This window comes from Pomacea canaliculata, linkage group LG4, assembly GCF_003073045.1.
Source record: "Pomacea canaliculata isolate SZHN2017 linkage group LG4, ASM307304v1, whole genome shotgun sequence".
In the NCBI taxonomy this organism is placed as follows: Eukaryota; Metazoa; Mollusca; class Gastropoda; order Architaenioglossa; family Ampullariidae; genus Pomacea; species Pomacea canaliculata.
In genome coordinates, this window is record NC_037593.1 from 24,860,028 (window position 1) to 24,876,934 (window position 16,907).

General features: G+C 37.1%; 2 protein-coding genes across 5 annotated transcripts; both read right to left on the reverse strand.

The window, feature by feature from the left end:
• Window positions 1–30: 30 nt before the first annotated feature.
• LOC112562916 (bone morphogenetic protein 7-like) lies at window positions 31–5,655 on the reverse strand. Its single transcript, XM_025236523.1, has 6 exons — window positions 3,867–5,655; window positions 2,949–3,132; window positions 2,271–2,419; window positions 1,147–1,335; window positions 788–858; window positions 31–317 (listed from the first exon to the last, which is right to left on the reverse strand). The coding sequence occupies exons 1-6, from the start codon at window positions 4,213–4,215 to the stop codon at window positions 57–59; spliced, it is 1,203 nt and encodes a 400-aa protein (XP_025092308.1). The 5' UTR covers window positions 4,216–5,655; the 3' UTR covers window positions 31–56.
• Window positions 5,656–5,789: 134 nt separating this feature from the next.
• On the reverse strand, window positions 5,790–15,666 carry LOC112562913 (bone morphogenetic protein 7-like). 4 transcript variants are annotated; one of them, XM_025236518.1, is made up of 7 exons: window positions 14,639–15,666; window positions 11,491–11,565; window positions 9,322–9,505; window positions 8,879–9,027; window positions 8,358–8,561; window positions 8,032–8,105; window positions 5,790–7,615 (listed from the first exon to the last, which is right to left on the reverse strand). In XM_025236518.1, the coding sequence occupies exons 1-7, from the start codon at window positions 15,096–15,098 to the stop codon at window positions 7,355–7,357; spliced, it is 1,407 nt and encodes a 468-aa protein (XP_025092303.1). In that variant the 5' UTR covers window positions 15,099–15,666; the 3' UTR covers window positions 5,790–7,354. The 4 variants fall into 4 exon arrangements, with proteins under 4 accessions (XP_025092303.1, XP_025092304.1, XP_025092305.1 ...); XM_025236519.1 differs by having other exon boundaries at window positions 8,373–8,561; window positions 14,639–15,661; XM_025236520.1 differs by lacking the exon at window positions 11,491–11,565 and having other exon boundaries at window positions 14,639–15,663.
• Between the last annotated feature and the right edge of the window lie 1,241 nt (window positions 15,667–16,907).

Consider the following 16,907-nt stretch of genomic DNA (forward strand, 5'->3'; position numbering starts at 1 on the left):
CCAAGCCTCCCAGATTCAGTATAATGTCACTGGATTTAGTCCAGAGTTTTGATTGTTTAGCGACACCCACATTTTCTTGCAACCATGTCTTTGTATTGCGCCAGAATGAGATTAGAGTTGTCATCAAGATACAGCAAGGTGATGGGCGCCAGCTTCGTGGGTACGCAACACGGTGGAGGTACAAGGCTAGGGTTGAGGCGATGCAAGCGGGCCTGCACCTGGGCGTGGCCGGTGACGTCGACGTGACCTCCGAAGGGAAAGGAGCACTCCCCGCTGCAGTAAAATGCATTGTAGCTACTAGGGGCAAGGATCCAATCCTGAAAAGACAGCAACAGGTCGAGCATCATCAAAACTTCACTAGTCACACTCACCGTTTCACAAAAGTTCGCAGAGCTAGTCACATTCTTAGCCAAGTTCGCACACAAAGTTGATCACATAACTTTTCTCTCTTTAACAGACGATTTTAAAAGCCCTTCTCAAACTGCCAAATGTCTTCAAAGGTTTTACCAAGTTTGAAAAAGTTGTGTGGTAAAGGAAACCAATCTTTTTAGGGTAAACATTCCGGGGACTGGAACTTTGGCATTATTTGCTTGGTCCATATTTGTTTGCCAGCACAATGGGACTTCAGGTACTTCAGAAATTTTCCAGGTTAAAAATGGTCTTTAATCACATTTACATCCCTCCTCGGTCACGGTGACAATTTCTGACCTCATAAAATATCATTTATATTGCGAAAACATTCTAACAGATTTCAGAGATATAAATATAGACAAAACGCTTAATTTACCATGTTTATCTCTTGAAAATGGACCTCCATGCTGTGAAGCTGACAAAATCGTCGACGGTTTTTTGGGCTTCCTAAAAAAATATTGGAACAGTTTAATTTTCCTGAAACGATTAAGTTTTCTAAAATCGACATTCATTTAATGTAGACTGATCTAAAGTATTTTTTAAGAAAAGGATTACCCGAATATAGCCAATGCCATGGGCATCAGAGAATGTATATGTGTGTCTGTTTGTCAGCTTCCGTGTTTGTCTCGCTATGTGGCACAACATATAGCAATGGAAATTTAAAGGTACTACTGGCTCATGTTTAGGACTGTTCTCAAACGATAACCCCACATCGCCTACATATGAACTCCATACCATTTCTCTTCCAGCTAGAAAAAGGATCTTCGCGGAGAGATACATCTTCAGGACCCGGCGTCAGCTGTTGAAATTTGGGATGTTTCAGTTGCTGATTGGAAAAGCTGAAAAAGCCCACGAGGAAAGACTGCTTGTCAGCTGGACCACCGTTTACCGTAATTCCAATCTTCGACGGCGTCATCTCAAAACCTGCAAGACATACACCAAACCTTATGGCGTCCGAGTAGAAACAACAATAACGATGCTACATCATGCCTCACCTGTGCTTTTGTCACCACTATGCCTTAAGAGTTTTTCTTTGTAATATGATAAGGTTGACTGGACTTGTGGGTCGGATAAGCTAGCCACTATTATAGGTAGAAGCAAAAAAAAAAAAAAAAAAATAGACGTAGAGGAAGAAGGATTTCGTGTAAACAAAAGCTGCATGTTCCAATTCTACACACACTGCCAGTGCAAAATACTTAAATTCTATCATTCTATCAACATGTCTTCATTAGATGTGACCATGAGAATAAAATCAATGCATTGTCAAGTTTCTCACAGTATAAATCAGATAATACAACTCTCGTTCATGAAAAAAAAAAAATCGATCTTTAAAAAAATTTATGTCTCCTCGTTTCAGAGATTTTGTTATAAACTGAGCATGAATGTTGATAGTTCGTCATTATTTCACAAATATTAATGACGCAGCATAACACTAACAAAGCAGTTTCCAAAGCAGGAACCAAAATGGTAAGAACACGTGTCCTCTATGTGTGGATGTTTTCTTTTTAACTGGTCAATAAAGCTCACGGTTTTTAAAAAAAAACTACTAAAGGTCTAAAAGCACGAAAAATTTTAACGTGCAGTCTGTGAACCCATAGCATTTTATGAATGGTAAGCACTGTTACATTACAGCAACTGGTAGTCTGGTACTTAAATTATGTTATTTTATGTCATGTTATATGTTATTTTAACCCGTGTGCTTTCATTCTAAATAACATGAATTTGTCGGTCAGCTTATAAAATTCGTGTAATAAAGAGTAATCCATTCGTTTATAGCATATTCTATATTCTGAATGTACGAAGACGTTCAAGATACATTTTAACCCAGCTATTTTTTATTTCTCTTTGTCTGTACTTACCTCTTCTGTTGATTACTCTCATGTACAGGCCTAAGTTGGAGGAAGGAAATTTTGTCCAAGTCTTTAAAGCCCTCGTAACGTTAAACTTCAACCAGCCTTCTGCATCACCGCGCACCTTCAGCCGGCTTTGAGGTTTAATAACACTGCTCCTAAAATAATTTTTAAAAATATGTTACGATTATATAAATGATATGTTTAACATCAACAAGTAAATGAATTCATCAACCACCAGTAGAAATTACACAAATCTCTTTCATTTTGCTATCAATCTCCAATTAATGTCCCATATTGTACATAGTGCGAAACCTTGACATCATCAAGATGGAAAAATCTCCCTCCCGTTAGGTGATTTGTCAAATTGTTAACAAACAGAAAGAATTACTTTAAATTATTTTTAATCAGATTGTTATTACCCTTTGTTTACTCATATAAAAACGGCGAATTGTTGATATTTAAGTAAAGTGTTAGTTAAGTCTTGTTTTGACTCGAAAATCTAGAGTCGTTCACTGTTAAACGAGTTCGAATTTTCTGTAACTTCATATTCAGTTAATGACAAATGACTTCACCTTTTTTTTTTTTTTTGTAAAAATGTAATCTTATCAATTTATTATATTCTTAATCTTATTTTTGTCAACCTTTTTTATTTACTAGCCTGCGTGAGCACAATAAGTCACCTACTGTGGCTTCCATCCTTCTCGAATGAAGCAGATTTCGACAGTGACCTCTGCCCTCGGCGTCTTGTCCGCTCGGTTCTTATAAACATGGAGCTCGGCGCCGTTTACCTTCGCTTTTCCTGGCACATCAGTGAAGTTAAAAAAGAAAGTCTGGTAGCGTTCGTGGCTCAGGTGTGGAGCTTCTGGTGCTGCAGAACATTCACAGTTGTACTCATAATGACAGATAAAAACAGGGCTTAAATGTTAATTCTTATATCACACCAAATACAAAATATTATAAATGGGATTCCACTAGAGTTCGGCTGTGCTTAAATCATGTTCAAAATATAGATAGTAATTCACAAAATTTATGTGTAGCATGATAGAACAGTTATGTAGGGTCATCGTGAATCGTTAACAAACAGACAGACAGAAAGAGAGAGGCACGAATGACAAGACTGTACTAACAGGTCTAAACCTCAAAACCGGTTGGTACAACCGTACAGGAGCACCAATATATATATACTATAATAGACATGAGCCTCATCTCGGTGATGACAATCTTCTGTCTTGTGTTTTTTGTGCCTGAACCAGCGTCTGTATAACAAGTTGCAGGTCGTTCAGACAGGACTGCCTACTACACGAGGATATCCTCAAATTTACACAGAAAAGATATTTCTTACATAGAAACTGTGAGAAAACATGGAGCAGCTACATCCCACGACAAAATTCGTACATTTACAGGGCTATAAAAACAAAACCGAAGAAAAATTAATCAAATGGGGAAAGAAAAACAAATAGAATGATTGAGGAGGTTATGAACACACGTGTAGAAAAGTTTTACATGGTGAAAATCTGGGATAATTACATGATTGAAGCTGTGCTTCCTGTGATTGACTAATGCGGGATAATTGGATGATGGAACGATTGAAGTTTCGCTTACCGTGATTGACAAACCCCATGATGACATCTAGCTGGCTGTTATTATAAGAGGCACCAACAAGTTTATGGAGGTCCTTCTCTGCCCGGGTACTATTGTACAGGTCCATCATGAACTTACGGTGCGCGGATTCCAGGTTGCTTGCAGCCGTTTGTCTCGGAGGATGATTTAATCCTACAAGATTCAGTATATCTTCTTGAATTCCCAGCCGGTCTCTTTGCGGCAGTCTGTGAAACACAATCGTTTGCTGCAAGCCGTTGTCCACGAAAATTGAAGAGGTCACGAAAAGATTTAACTGAATCAAGTAGATGACTGTGAACAGAACATGGAGCAGCTCTTTCACTGATGTCATTCTTCAGCTGAATTTTACCCAGCTGTAATTCCTACACTCTCCACGAGGCATTCTGACGAACAGGTAGGGAAGGCCTACGAGGTCCTGGACATCTTGTGAGTAATCCCTCGCAAATTGATTTAATGTTTTTAAGAGCGTTAGCTCACCCCCCGCCAGTCCTTTAGCATCAGGGGTCCGATCTTCTGGGAGGAGTGATGTCAGTCTCCTACTTAATCGCTTACTTGTTCATTAAGCTTCCATTCACTCCTTACGCAAGAAGCCGTCCACACAAAATTGCATGGCGTGACCTAAGAGTTATTTTCTCAGTTCATTGTAGGTCTGAATTTTGTGTTCTGAAAATTGTTTAAACCATTCCGGTCACTAAATGTCATCATTGTATCCCTTGTCCAGCATAGTTCTTCCAAATTTATAAACAAATGCCACAAAAAATAAAACTATTTAAATAGATGTTTCAAAGTAACACAGTTTTTAAGTTTTGAAAACAGTAGTTCCTCGTCGGAAAAATGATGAATGCGCGTGAGCGTGAGTTCACGTCCGAGGCCCCACTGGTCACTGAGATTTTTTTCCCCTTTCTTTGCTTTCACATGCGTCAGCCACGATAGATAACTGTGTGCGCAATCTGATGATCTAAGTGCAGATGAACATTATTGTGAGATGAGATAAATTCTTTTTATCGGATTCATTGCGCTTATCATCTTTTCTAGAAGACGGACAGACTGACAGATAACAAACAAGCGGAAACACAAAGTTTCCGACGTTTTATCTTTATCCCCTTCCCTCCTCCTCCCTCAGTTTTTCTTTCTATTTTCTTTCCACTCACTAGTACGTTTCCAGCTATTGTTTCACGGATAATAAATATCTCGTCTTAGACGCAGCAGGGTTCTAGACCTGACGATCTTTCACAACAAAACAGACTCATTAACCATAGCCCCAGGGTATGTGAGTGAACTACCTCTGTGGTACAAATGTCAACTCTTCACTGTTAGCGGCGACCACCACCGGCAACAAGAGGCATGGCCATTCACCCTTGATTAACTTCTTGACCACGTAGTCACACATCTGTTGGTCAATGTCGTCCCCCGCTGCTAAGACACGGGGAGCCCCTCTCGTCAGCATAACACCGTGCCAACAAGACCGTCGGAACAATACTTTATCTATGCTCCCTGTCGTGAAGAGAGGATTCCACGGAATCAAGCTTAATTAATGAACACATACAATATTTCACCTGTAAAGATCCTTAATGAGACCATGGAGAAGCGCCGTCAAGTATGGCTTCCTAGACTTATAAGCATCAATCCTGACTTGGAGTTTGCAGAAACATTATCAAAAGCCTGTTAGCCTGAGAATAAGCAGTGTTTCAACCGCATGTGTAAGGCTAGACGAGCTGAAAGGATTGTCTGAAATGGTTTTAACGATTACTATGTGCGAAAGAGGTTCGATCAGTCCACCTTGTGATCATTTTGTACTCAATACTTTCATTTTATTGTTCTATTTTATAAAAACAAGTGAAATCCTAAAGTCAGTAATTTATTAAACTTTGACAACATTTATTTCTTTAAAATCCAACAACTAAGCACGTTGAACAACATCTTTAATCCAGAATTTCATTACTACATCTATATAAAATATCTATATACAGCACTTTTTGACATAGTGTAAGGTTTCTGCACAACATGACAGATAAAAAATGTGTTGACCTGCCATGCCAAACAGCATCCATGTTTGTGACCTTGCTGTCATAATGAAAATAAAAACTTTGTTCATTGCCCGCTGAAAGCATTTTGACAGCGATGGCTCAGCAATGGTAAAATACACACAAAAAGTAGTTATTATCAAGAACCTACTTAGGAATAAGGTTTTAAGGGCTGAAGGGATTTAGTGTTTTTATGCCAAGTTAGCAACTACAGCTATAGCACGGCAAAGCAGCTGACCCTGTAAACAGATACCACATGCAGAGAAAGAACAGCATGTTCGAGATGAGATCTGAATGTTGAACAGCTAATCCTCACTATAATGGTGACAGTCATTAACTGTTGCACCACTGGACCAGAATAAGGCTTCAACATGACATATGTGATGAATTAAGTGATACATACAGTAGCATACACATAGATGGCCCCCCCAACCAACCACACACATACACTAAACACAGAAGTGTGTGCACATGTGAAGACAAGGTATTACCATCAAGATTCTACCAAAAGGCACCAACACATCGCATTCAAGACACATAACCACCACACAGAAAGTAATCCCAAAACTAGCGGAAACGTAATATCTCAGGTCATGGTTTTCAACAAAATAGGACAGTGAAGCAACCGTACAAGGGTAAAAATGGGTTGCACGCACGTTCTGACTTGTTCACTTTAATTACATGTAAACTAAGAAGTGCATCATGCACATGAGACAGACACTGCAAGCAAAGCATAGAGTAAAACAAAGAAAAAGAAAAATTTAAAAAAAAATCAAGAGAGCACATGGAATATAAACTATAAACTACTAAAATTCAACAAGATTCTATATTTTCACAATATAAAATTCTTATTGTTCATTATTTGGAGACAACATCTGCTACTATCTGTATCACGATACAGCTTATTCAGTAAAACTGACTATTCTCTCATTAAAATGTTACACAAATCTTAAAAATCTTATTAAGACACATCAAGCCTCAACAGAATTCTTTTAAAACAATTTGATTCATCTACAACGTTATCACCAGTCTGAAATTGCATTTAATAAATGCACCAATTAACAAGAAATCTGCAAATTGAAGAGATTAAAATAGCACACAAATTCTTAAAAGCAAGTCATTCTTAAAAATGACTTCACAAACGTCACATTAATAATAATCCACAAAAAAAGCGGCCAGAACCAAATTTTGTTTCAAGTAACAAAACAAATGCATAGCTGGAAATTTTAAGTATTTCACATAAATAACAGATTAATTTCTGTCCGCATTATTCTGCCTTAATGAAATGACCATTGAAAGATTGGAGCAGCAATCCTTGCTTGAATGGGGTCAGTGAGTACTGTTCTCAGTTTTGTGCCATTAAATTTAAGTACATTGAATTTATACACATCGCCAAATTGCCACAAGGTTCCTAATAGCACATTAATGCTGAACAGAAACACCAATTCAGTGGCAGCCACATGCCCTTACTATCATGTCCCGATATCGCTTCAAGACTACATTGGAGTTGTGGTCAAAGTATAGAACAGATATGGCTGACAGCTTTGTAGGGGTGCAGCATGGTTTTGGAACTAGGTAAGGATCAAGAAGATGAACAAGTGTTTGAACAATGGCATGGTTGGTGGCGTTCATATGGGCGCCCAAAGGGAAGGAACACTCTCCGTTACAGTAGAACGCCGAGTAGCCATCAGGGGCAATAATCCAATCCTAAGAATGAAAAGTAGAAAACAAAACACTTCTCAATGATCTTTCTAGACATAAGAAGCCCACATAATTTCTCTCACATGCATGCACACAAATTAAGCATTTAAGCAATCAAATTAATTTTCTTTGAAACACATCATGTACATTACTTGTTATATTATGGGTTACTTGTTATATTATTATTCCTCCATTTACCTATCATGCAACTGAAGATTCCTTATAGATGAAAATATTTAGAATTTGAACAAACATGATCAAGGTCAGGGTTAGAAAACATCAACTGCATTATCTCAGTGCCGGACAGGTGGAGCCAAGAAAGAACAGGCAGTTGATAGCAAGGTATTGTGACACTCAAGTGTCCAGAGACCAACAACACCCACTTCTGAGGGCAGAGTGTAATTTACCTAAGAAAAACTTACCTGCCAGCCTAGATCACGAAAACTGACATAAAGTGTACGTCTTTGACAGGACTGTTGACGATACTGAGGGTATGCTGGAACACACAGAGGTACATTTATACTAGGATTGTTGATGGTAGTAAGGACAGACCTCCGCACTACAACACAGATTGCAGAAAACTTAAGGGTAATAATCTCCCCTTTGTAATTTTGTTCACAGTAAGGTGCTAATATTAACATACTGAAAGTATCTATGCTAAAGAATTACTTTGTCTTATGATTTTCCTTTTTGTGAAAGGTAGGTGTTGAAATGTGCGCGTGTGTGTGTGCTCACAAAACAACTGTACCATTAACATTTCTACCATTTCTGCCAAAGCTTGAGTAAGGATCATCGTTGTAAGAAACTTCTTCTGCCTGTCGGCGCCGAGTGGAACGTGTGCGGCGAATATGAAGGTCATTTGACATCCGGAAAAAGCCGACAAGGAAAGCCTGCTTGTCAGCTGGCCCATCCTTTCCCACGATTCCAATCTTGGATGGCTTTTTCTCATGACCTACTCAAGGGCAGATAAATGCAATAAAGCAATAAGCTGTAATTGTAATGGAAAATATTTCTGGAACAATTGTTGTATCTTTCCTCCTAGAGTTTGCTCTAAAGGGAAATAATTCAACACATCCTTCAAAAAGTGACACAGGCATCAAATAATGAAAGGAAACAAATTATTAGAGACCGAATTATATAAAATCTAAACTATGTATTCATCAAAATGTTTATCAGATTCTATGTAAAATAATTTCAATGGATTGTTTAAATAAGAATTACAATTTATAAAATAAACTGCCAGTTTCACTTAAGTTCTCGGCTGCTCACCCTTTGCATTGGTTACTCTCATGTATAGTCCTAAGTTTGATGAAGGAAACAGTGTCCAAACATCTGCAGCTCGAGTAACATTAAACTTTAGCCAGCCTTCTTCATCCCCTCGCACAGTGACATTGGCTTCAGCCTCAAGGAACTTTTCTCTAGAAAATAAGTACATATACATCTCTTTAAAATACAAATATGAAAGGGTATGCACCTAAGTCATTTTGATATGCCATTTCTATTTCTAAGACATTGATTATCATAAGCAATATTGGGAAAAAGAGCCCCACCCTGAAAACAAGACCATTTTCCTTTTTATTAACTTCAAAACTGTATAGCAATAGTTTATGAAGTATTTAAACACTGGATATACTGTTGCATCTGGATTTTTATATTATGCTGCATACTGTTAACTGATAACAATGCTTCCTAAAACAAAAAAGGTTACTTGCTCTGGGTCTTGTCCTTGTCGAATACGGAAAACCTCAACGGAGAACTCTGATTTTGCCCACTTTTCTGAACTTTGCTTATAAATTCGCAGCTCTGCACCATTCACCATTTCCCCTGGTGACACTTCACCGAAGTCGAAGAAAAAGGACTGGTCATGTTCATGCCGTAGATAAGGAATTCTCGTAGCTGCAGAAAAGAAAGACAGCTGTGTCTGCAGGATTAAGAAGCTATCTGAATGCAAAGCCATTGCCCATCCAAACTGTTTCATGAGCACTGTCTAATGGCAAACTAAAATGCTGAAGACAAAGACAGCTTCTACATAAAACATTAAATATCATCTGCAAATCAACATGTAACAAAATCAACTACATTTTCTCCTCTACAACCTTTACTCATGTTATTATTGTATCAAAAAAAAAAAAAGTATCTTTTATAGTTAAATGGTGTCTAGAAAAGACTGATTGCATCAGTATTATGGAGGTCAATTACAGCCACATTTGGGCTGAAAGTATTTTGGGGAAGACCAATTATTTATCACTTTGTGCCTTTCCTTACCCATCATTCCACACCATTATTACTACTTTATTCCACTAACCCACTGAATGATTAGATAGTGTTTCTATATTTTATACATGCATATGTATTTACTGGAAAATTTAAATAAAATTGTTATTAAATAAATTTGCAATATCATTCTTTGAAATGAAAGTCAATGATTACAAGGTCTTCTAGAATCAGAAGTTCACAAGATCTGACCTTTGTACTGCTGATGTTCCCTGTTTAACTGTATCAGTAAAACTTGTTTCTAAAATAAGTAACAAAAGGGTGGCTAAATTGACAAACACAAGCCATTCATCATTTTTTATTCAGTCTCATTATTCAGTTACCTGAAAGTCACACCTATAATACTCTTTTACCTTGTCTGACAAGAAGTTTCTGAGAAAAGTAATTTCTTCAGTGTCATATAATCTTCCACAAAAAAAGTCATCCTAAACTCAAACAAAAACTAATTTATGGATAATTTAAACTGCACACATTCACATGTGCAAAACTATGTATGAAAGCACCCGTGTACGTGCATGCATGCCCAAGATTCAAGAAACGGAAACAGCAATCCCTGCACAGCTAATATTCTAGGCAGATATTAGAAAGTTATGCCTTTTTTTCACAACATTCAGCACTAGCAAATGTGGTTACGTGTATTAGCAAATTTAAGGCACATGACACTAAACACTATGAATGTTAGTCAGTTAACAATGCTTTCCTTAACCCCCACCCCAATCAAAGAATTACAAAAAATAATCTATGCTCCGCTGTTGGATAGAAGATTCTAAATAATGTTTCACAACCAGAAATAAAAAAGAAAAAATCCCCAGAATGTAGGTTACTCAAGGAAGCAAACGTACACTGATAACACGGAGGATATGCAGCAAATAAAAAACTGAAGTCAAGTTGTGCACACCAACACACTGGGCCAACTGATAATCAGATCACAGCAGACCTTACTCTCACATAAAATATAATTAGTTTAGGAAATCTTTATTTTAAAATTGTTGGTCTTTTTCTATTGACTGGTGAAAGTTGCCAAAACTAAAAAACATGAAATTTCTTTAGAACTGTTTAAAGATTTCAGGTAAAAATTGCATCCTTTTAAGACTTAAAGTAAAAACAAAAGGGGTGGGTGGGTGAGAGCCACTAGCAAAATAATGATACAAACAAAATTACACATCTACCACTGAGGGAAAAAAAACAACAACAATAAAGCATGATCTCAACAAAAGGCAGAAGGCTGAAAACAGACTCTATCATCACTGACCACAAATATTGGAAGCACGAGTGGTTTAACCTGATGAAAATTATATTAGACCATCACAAATTATATTCCTTGATCTGCAAGACTGTGACAAAGATCAAATTGCATCAACCAAACCCTCACTCAGTTCAATAATCCAGAGCTGAGCCACAAAAAACAAAAAGCTACAAAGTACAGGGTTATGTGTCACTCAAGCTTATGATCATGGATTTTGATGCTGCAAGCAAGATCAGCAACTTTCTTGGCTAAATCATACTGTTTCCCTTTGCAAAAACAAAGCATTAGGTCAGTGCAGACGATATTCAAGCAAAGCCTTCGGTCTGAGGACAATAAATGGCGCTTTAAGCAACATCACTACCTGATCTGCGGCAAAGCGCTGCGTATCCGTGCTTTCCACCTGCGCTTCTCTCTCGGCAACCACGCGACTGATGCTCTGACAACATAAATCAGTCTAAACAGTTAATGACTCGGCTAAAGGATGACTTATCTCCTCTGATAACCATGTTCCTAACCATGTCCCAATTCAAATTTAAATTACATTTAATATTTCCAAATTCCTTACATGAAGCAAGAAAAAATAGTTCCATTGAGTGCCATTATTCCCCAAACACCTATTACAGAAGCAAAGCAATCCAATAGATGGAATCCCTCTCTTTAGAGTATAATCCAGCTGAAAATGATTTGAAATGATTTGAACTATCTGAAGGTGACACTAACAGTAACTAGTTTCAAAATTATGGCTTGTTATGCCTTCAGCTAGCTTCTCCGTTGCATGTTAAACATAAAGATGTGTAAAATGAGAGAAGATTTTACCACACTAGATAACCCATAATTTCTAATTCACATCCCAGTTTACTGATCACACGACCAGCCACTGCACGGATACACATCACTGAAAGCTAGTAAGCACACAGCAATACACATATATACAGTAAATATGTGTGTAAATGGTGCACACACTGTGTGGCACAAATAAGCACGCAAGATCTTACCAACACAAAACCAGAAATTAGCTTAAAGCAACTAGGATATGATGATGACAAACTTCTCTGACACACATAAAACTAAGGGTCTTTTATTAGTTTCAAAAATATATATATATTCTGTCTAGAATTACAAAATTCTGGATATAGTGCTTTCAATTTTTTTTTAAAAGTTTTAGCCTGCATGTCATATGACACACATTCAAGCCCCACTTCTCTGCTGCTCTGAACGGTGCAGTTTCAATTCATTTAGATCAGCTGCCAAGTAAGACTTTAAGAAATACATTTCCAATCTTTTCCCATTCACAGAGATGACAGAAATACCAAATTCGCAGAAAAATGTACAGATTACTATCTTAGGACAGATGTATGCATCTGCTGAAACAGATGATTTCAACTCAGTTGTTCCAGTGTAGCAATTAGCTTTCATGTCTACCTATAATAATTCATGCATTACTAATAAGTTTATGTACATAAACTATTCTGAGTATTAAAGCACAACAAAAAAGTGAAATTACCACAAAACAAGCAGCTACAAAAAGCATCACATAATTCAGATGTGTTGTTTGTTAAATACAAGTGCATATATTGCATAAATAAGCTTACAATATAATTAATGCCTTTCTGGTAACTATTTTTAACCATCTCACTATTTTCACATACATTATTTTTTGCAAAATATATTTGCATCTGTTTACCACAAAAATGTCACACCATATTTCTCAAGCAGAATATATTTCTTTCACTATCTAAATTCTTTCCTCTTTCTCTCACACACCTCCTTGTACATACTGACACATCCAAACACACACAAAAAGAGAGGGAGGAAAGAAACTAAAAAGTTAATAAAACTGTGAAAGGGCTAAAAAAAATATTTTTTAAACGATGTCATATCTGAATGGTTGATTACGTTTCCAAGTTACCGAAAAGAATTAAAACTAAACCAAGTTATGCAAAGTCAAAAAGAGGTAACAACTTTCACATATTGTGTACATTTGACTTCTAACTGTCTGATAACTAACTACAGAAGCACGCACCTAAAGAAAAAAACACTGCAGAATTAGAAAGCAAAAACCCAAAAACAACAAAAAAAGAGGATTTGTTATCAATGAATTGCACAAGCAGTTCATGAGGCAGACATCACTAAAGTAGCACTTTTTTTTACTGAAGAGATGTGTGTGTGTGCACGTGTATGTGTATGGAATATGTACATGCATTGAACATGCACAGCAGGCACCAACCACTCATTGAGTTTTCTCTTCACCTTAAAAAAAACCTCTGAACTTTAGACTTTGGACTTGGTAAATAACACACTGCCCTCAGAAATGGGTGTTGCTGGTCTCTGGACACTTAACCGGGTTGTCACAACGCCTTTCTATCAGCTAGGTGTTCTTTCCCAACTCCATCTGTTTTGTACTGAGATACTGCAGTTACTGTTTTATAGGCCAGCTACATGCTTATCTGCAGCACCTAAAGAATGTGCGTGTGCTTCAAGCTACTGGAATGAGTGTGAAACCAGGGATTATTAGAAAAACAAAATGTAATTTGAAGATGCTGAATCAACAGAGGCAGTTGGAATTTACATTTATTCACTGGACACTTAAATACTGACAGATTTTGGTAAGTAAGAGTCGTTTATCCACATGTTTATCTAATCCCCTGTTAAATTTTTGTCTAGATTATATTTAGTTTTTAGATAGTTTTTTTTCCTTCCCTCTTCTTTCAAGTTACGATCAATCTTTCCTCCATCCCAGGTATTTCCAAACAGAATAATGCATCTGAAAATCATTGACATCAAGTATACTAGCAGTAACATATGATCATGTTACCATGTTACCCTTACTTTAACAACCAAAGTATGGAAACAAGTTCCCTATTTTAAGTCTGATGATATAAGATTATGATTTGATTTTTACTGCAATGACATACACAAACAACAAACAGATGAAAACACAAACGAACACTTTAAAAAAATATTTCATGACAGTGAGCCTCTCCACATGCCTAAATTTTAAGAAAACATCATTTTATAATTCTGACCACTACTTCATTGGTTTGGACCTGGATAAATTGTGTTATATTTATCTATGGTGTGTTCGATTTGTTCATTGTTCATATCCAATTCATAACCTAATCTGCTTCTAACCAGATGACCAGCAATGTGTTCCTCAAAACATTTTTGTTCTGAAATCTTAACAATTTAAAGTATCCATAGATTTATAATCAGTTACAGCAATTTAATTCTATAAGAAACTGCTTTGTCAGTTAATAAATTTGTAACTTTATTGACAGCACATTATCATTCTAGCACAAATTATGCTGGCATTGTTATACATCTATGTATTCTACTAGATTTTGTTTTAAAAAACCCACTGAAGTGACACAAGTAACAATTTTTACAAACTTTTATCAAATGAAAGTGTGTGTTTATGTGTGAAAAATAAAACGTCGGACATAAAGTAAATAAAATTTCAAATAAACACAATCAGGTGCAACAAAAGATACGAAGTGCACACAACTTACCGTGGTTCACAAAACTCATGATAACGTCGGAGCCCTCCACTGTCTGGGAGTCCAGGTCTAGGGCAGTTGTGGTGCTGTTGTTGACAGTAGCAAGGAAAAGTTCACTACTTTGCTCCTGTGGATCATCGTCTGTTTTTTGCAGCGTTTCGTATAAATCCAGCATGAATTTAGGGGCAGACTCCACACTGTTGTGGGGGGTTGGTTTGGGCCGATGATGCAGGCCGAGAAGGGTTAAAATTTCTTGCTGAATTTCACGTTTGTCCCTCCGAGGTAGTTTGTCCAGAATTATTGTTTGCTGCAAGCCGTTGTCGACGTAAAACGGTGTCGTCGCAAAGGCTAATTCAGTAAATAAGATGACTGCAAACACAATAGTTAGCCCTTTCTTTGAGATCGTTGTTCCAAAGCTTTGTCGTAACCAGCTACCTGGTCCTCTGAAGCACTTACACTCACAGTCAGCCATTTTGATGCGCCAGACGAAAGGCCCACAAGCCACAGGTAGTTAATCACACGCAGACCACCAACACGGCCGCTTGGTATGCAGACGGGAGGAACTGTTTATGGCTGAAGTCTACCTGTCTAGATTCCTCTCACTTTTTAAAGAATCTAATTGGCCGGCCGTCTGCCTTCGTGCACTAGCACCTGTACACTAGTCGCATTTTCCCAGCATTCTGTTCCAAAACTCAAATCATTTTACAACGATGGACACTATGATTCTCGACTTTTGGGATCTTCTTGTCAGGCACATTACCTTCTGTGCCTCTTCCTCTCATTACACATCCTTTTTTCGCGCCAAAATATCGCATCTAATTGAACACTCGGTAGGGAGGTAGAGCTCGTGCCTCCACTTCAACCAATTAAAGTACTTGACCGTCTATTGTTAACCTCACAGTGAGGCGGAAACGTGCGAGCATCAAATACCCGAACATACCTTCGTACCTAACCTTACTCTCTCACCAGACTACGAGTTTCATCTGTACACCATTTCATGTTGTACAAAATAATGAGATTTGTTTTCATTCCGCCAAATATGCCCTTTTTTTCTTTTGTTTAGTAAGAGCTTCCAAAAAGTAGTGATCTCGCAATTATGGAGAATAGTGGGTATAGGGGGAAGGGTCATTGTCTATATGTAGGTTAGCTCATGCCTTATTCTGTTTCAGTGGATTTATTTCGATCTGTGGTTATTAAAATGTGTATTGATTTTCACATCTTTTGTCTTTGAGTGTCATATATGCTAGCAGTTGTTTAAATTAATTTTTTTTTTCTTGTCAAGTTTATTACTTCTTGTTTTAGGAGATGCCTTACAATTTTATTTGTAAGCATTTATCGGTTCATTTTATTATTTAGTGACTAATATTCCAGTGAAGAATTTTTAACATATCAGTATAGGTATTGTATGTCTGTTGCCACATCTCAGTTTTTATATTAATAATACAGTACATTTATATATCACCATCTGGGGTCAAAGCATGTACTGTACAGGCACTCAAGCACACATCTCTTTAGGATAGGTACCAAATACAGCTTCATGAATGCACGCACAAACACATGTATACACACTGCATAGTACAAGGGCACACACACACACAGGGTGGAGGAAACCCAGAGAAATCATAAGCAGTCAGACCTGTAAACAGGCATAATATCCATAGAGGTATGTCAAAGACAAGATACGAACCCACACCTCTTTTTATGTCTTTATGATTTAAAGATTCATGACAAAAATCATCAGCCTCATAATTTTAAGAGTTAATTTTATTTTGGCTGTGTTTTTTACGGAATCATCTGTGATATCTTACCATGGATATAAATTTTGCTCAGAATTAATGTACATTTGACATTAGTGGTAAAGGCCAAGTAAACACAGCACCTTTGCTTTTGTTAGATCTGCTTGTGATGTTAATGGTAAGGACCTTTTTCAGCGGTAAATCAATTTATAAGCTACTATATAAGATTCCATCATCACAGTTGCAAATATGAATTAAGTTTTGTGTGACAAAAAAATGGAAAGCCTTTAAGAAAAGCATTTGCGCGAACTATGATTACAAGACATTTTCATATAATTACTGGATTTAATTATTTTATTTTGTTTTTAATTTGTGCTTTAATGGCCTTAGTTTACCGTCCCATACAGACATTAACTAGGAGACAATTTTAAGTTGTCTCAGCATGTTCAAGGACATAAAATCGGATTTCATATCCTTGACCTGCATGTTCTGATGCAATCTTGTTTACCTATTAAATACTCCCTATGAGAAGTGTTATTATTGTC

Excerpts from the sequence above, each read along its gene's own strand:
- LOC112562913 (XM_025236518.1), bottom strand. The coding sequence starts at position 15,098 with ATGGCTGACTGTGAGTGTAAGTGCTTCAGAGGACCAGGTAGCTGGTTA. Across the intron at positions 9,028-9,321 it reads CGACAAGGACAAGACCCAGA|AGAAAAGTTCCTTGAGGCTG; the intron begins GCAAGTAACCTT and ends CTTATTTTCTAG. Across the intron at positions 8,562-8,878 it reads GAGAGTAACCAATGCAAAGG|GTCATGAGAAAAAGCCATCC; the intron begins GTGAGCAGCCGA and ends GCCCTTGAGTAG.
- LOC112562916 (XM_025236523.1), bottom strand. The coding sequence starts at position 4,215 with ATGACATCAGTGAAAGAGCTGCTCCATGTTCTGTTCACAGTCATCTAC. Across the intron at positions 1,336-2,270 it reads GAGAGTAATCAACAGAAGAG|GTTTTGAGATGACGCCGTCG; the intron begins GTAAGTACAGAC and ends TATGTCTTGCAG. Across the intron at positions 318-787 it reads ATTTTCAAGAGATAAACATG|GATTGGATCCTTGCCCCTAG; the intron begins GTAAATTAAGCG and ends CTGTCTTTTCAG.